General features: G+C 39.4%; 1 protein-coding gene across 1 annotated transcript in view; it reads right to left on the bottom strand.

Moving 5' to 3' along the window:
* The window catches only part of akap10 (A kinase (PRKA) anchor protein 10), a 13,036-nt gene that overhangs the window by 1,568 nt on the left and 8,165 nt on the right, over positions 1–3,303 (bottom strand). Inside the window, exons 6-9 of the mRNA XM_025065834.1 lie at positions 2,503–2,647; positions 691–814; positions 614–657; positions 308–417 (exon numbers count right to left, since the gene is read on the bottom strand). Coding sequence (XP_024921602.1) covers positions 308–417; positions 614–657; positions 691–814; positions 2,503–2,647 — 423 coding nt within the window. The remainder of the gene's footprint in view (positions 1–307; positions 418–613; positions 658–690; positions 815–2,502; positions 2,648–3,303) is intronic.

The raw sequence follows: 3,303 nt of genomic DNA on the forward strand, positions 1-3,303 counted from the left end.
GGGGGTGGGCGTAAGGGGCTTTCATTGGAATATGGCACGCTGGACATAAGTGTACCACTTGCTGTAATGCTTGAATGATAACAAGCCTCCAGTCACTAGGTGGCAGCACCTCACACAGTGTTTTGTATAGATAAAAATAAGATGTAATCAGGTTCTTAATAGTATTTAACAAGAGGAGAAGATGCAAACACTATATTTAAAAGTTTGGTGGGTCACTGCCCTGACCGCCTCTGCCATCGTATTTCTATAAACCTTGGCAGGCACAAAAAGCATACGCATAGAAGCAAAAAAGAAACTCAAAGCTTACCCAGCGTAAGGCCGTTGGTACAAAGACTCAGGATCTAAGCTGGCAACATCAACTGTGATCGCCTCGTCAAAGTTCTTCAGAATTTTGATCACTGCCTTTTTGGAACCCTGCTGTGGCAAACACACCGAGAATCCGACGTCAACCAGTGAAACATTACGAAATCAGTCTGTGAAACAACTTCATAACACAAAGGATCCCAACCCCGTGGCATTATCAAAACATTTCGTCCGTTACTGTTGCGTTATTGCCGTAGAACAGATCTAAATGTCATCGTGAAGCCGTGGGTCAAAGGTAACGACAGCTCACCTGAATATGAGATCCCTCCATGGCATTTGAACTTGTACGGTCATCCTCCATGGCATTTGAACTTGTACGGTCGGTACTGTCTGAGGGCGCGCCTTGACCTGGAGTGCTCACGTTCACGAATTCGTCCGCCCGCACTGAGTTTATGAGGTCACTCAAGTATTTGTAGTAAAGGTTGCTCGTCAGAAAGCCTGGCATATAAACCTAAGCAAATAAAAAAAAAAAGATACAAAAGCTTGCTGCTGACATTTATGTGCACATGACAGTGTGGAGGTTTTTGGTTTGATTATTTTTATTGTACGCACACTTGTAAATACTATCAAAGGACACCGTGGCCATGACCTGCAGTACGAAACCTTTAAACGTAATAAAATAGTCATATCAACATATAGCAGTGATACCTGAAGGTGAGACTGCAGACGGCAACCAAGGAATGGCTCCTCCATTCACCTCTCTATCGTTCAAATGCATGTTTCTACTACAACAAATGTAACAACTATTTCAACCGTTTGTTTTGGTTTATTCATCAAGTTTGTGTGGTTTTTTTTTTTTTTACTATTATTTGCATAATTAGTTTGCCGTTCATGTGCCAAACCACACAGCACTGGCTCCAACCCAAGTACAGATCAGTAATTTGAAGAAGGAGAAGAAGAAGAAGAAGGAGAAGGAGAAGAAGGAGAGGAAGAAGGAGAAGAAGAAGAAGAGGAAGAAGGAGAAGAAGAAGAAGAGGAAGAGGAAGAAGAAGAAAAAGAAAAAGAAAAGGAAGAAGAAGAAGAAAAAGAATAGGAAGAAGAAGAAGAGAAAGAGGAAGAGGAAGAGGAAGAACAAGAAGAAGAAGAAGAAGAAAAAGAAAAAGAAGAAGAAACAGAAAAAGAAACAGAAAAGGAAAAAGAAGAGGAAGAGGAAGAAGAAGGAGAAGAAGGAGAAGAAGAAGAAGAAGAAGAAGGAGAAGAAGAAGGAGAAGAAGAAAAAGAAGAAGAGGAATAGGAAGAAGAAGAAGAGGAAGAAGAAGAAGGAGAAGGAGAAGAAGAAACAGAAAAAGAAAAAGAAGGAGAAGAGGAAGAGGAAGAAGAAGAAAAAGAAGAAGAAGAAGAAAAAGAAAAAGAAGAAGAAACAGAAAAAGAAACAGAAAAGGAAAAAGAAGAGGAAGAGGAAAAAGAAAAAGAAGAAGAAACAGAAAAAGAAACAGAAAAGGAAAAAGAAGAGGAAGAGGAAAAAGAAAAAGAAGAAGAAACAGAAAAAGAAACAGAAAAGGAAAAAGAAGAGGAAGAGGAAAAAGAAAAAGAAGAAGAAACAGAAAAAGAAACAGAAAAGGAAAAAGAAGAGGAAGAGGAAAAAGAAGGAGAAGAAGGAGAAGAAGAAGGAGAAGAAGAAGAAAATTGTGGTAGTGCTTGCACATATTGTTCTGTGGAAAGTATTAGCGTTAGCATCCATTCCAGTGGAAAGGGACAAAAATCTTACTTTTGTCCCTGGGAGTTATAAAGTTGTGGCTTTAGAGTTGTGAGATATTTTTTATTAAGGCCTTTCTTTGGAATAGTTCTACGTTCCACTGGTCTAAAGTGCTAATGGACGAAGGGGTAGAACGCTGTTCGTTCGACATCCAAAACTACCTGCAACGGGGCAGCTTGTTGCAGCAGCTCTACTGTTCACATAACAATTTCACCAGTGTGAAGTTCAAATTATTACTATTCAACTGTGAAGTGTCTGAACATTCATTCACTATCTGTCCATTACGAAACATCCTGGACCTTTACCTGAACCACAGATGACATTTTAATAAAATACAGTACTTTAGGAACCAACATTTTCTGTCCTCTTACAAGCAACACAAGTGAAAATCTCTGAGTGACATTTAAGGAGCTTTTTGTTGGGCAGCAATCGGGGAATCTGACCTTCTCCATGGTTGTCCATGCCTGTCTGAGTGGAGTGGTGAAGCAGTCAGGGAGTGGCCCTCCCTCTCGGCAGATATTTGACTCTATCATCATTCGCACCGAGTCGCCGAAGCCCAGAGGGTTAGTGGCTTGGAGTGAAAAATACCTGGAGAGAAACAAGAGAAGAGTACAAAAATATATATATATTTTATTACAGTAGATGTGATACTGTTCAATATTTAATTAACACCAAAGTGCAAAGAGGTTTTTATGCATGTCTATGTCCCTCTGTCAATGTCAACACAGACTGAAATAAATTAATACAAAATAAAATTAGAGAGTTATCCAGCCGTACTTAGCCTAAACTCATCTGTCTCTCTTCAACCCGGGCTCATCCAGTTACAGGTGCATTTGTGTTAAAGAGGTGTTTGTTACAGGGCAAATTGTCACTGTCAGGACCTGAATGATATGAGGTGGATTGAAACAGTGACACCCGTGGGATCACCGAGACAGAGCACCAGCAGGGAGAGGATTGAAAAGAGCATAAAATATGAAAAGTATAACAATTGTTCAAACTCGATTTTAGGAACGTATTAATAAAAAAAAAACACTTGTTTTCTCTGTTGAATTTAAAAATACTTGGATGGAGAAACAAAGATGTCCAACTGTTCCAACTGTCCCAAAGTACACACATTGGATACTTGGATGGAGAAACAAAGATGTCCCAAAGTAGAGTTGGCCCTTAACTACTACAACACATTGAATTTGTTTTCTTGTGATTAAACTGTTAAAGTTAAACCAGAATTCTGGACAACATTAATC

The sequence above is a fragment of the Cynoglossus semilaevis genome, chromosome 19, assembly GCF_000523025.1.
Source record: "Cynoglossus semilaevis isolate Cse_v1.0 chromosome 19, Cse_v1.0, whole genome shotgun sequence".
NCBI lineage: Eukaryota > Metazoa > Chordata > Actinopteri > Pleuronectiformes > Cynoglossidae > Cynoglossus > Cynoglossus semilaevis.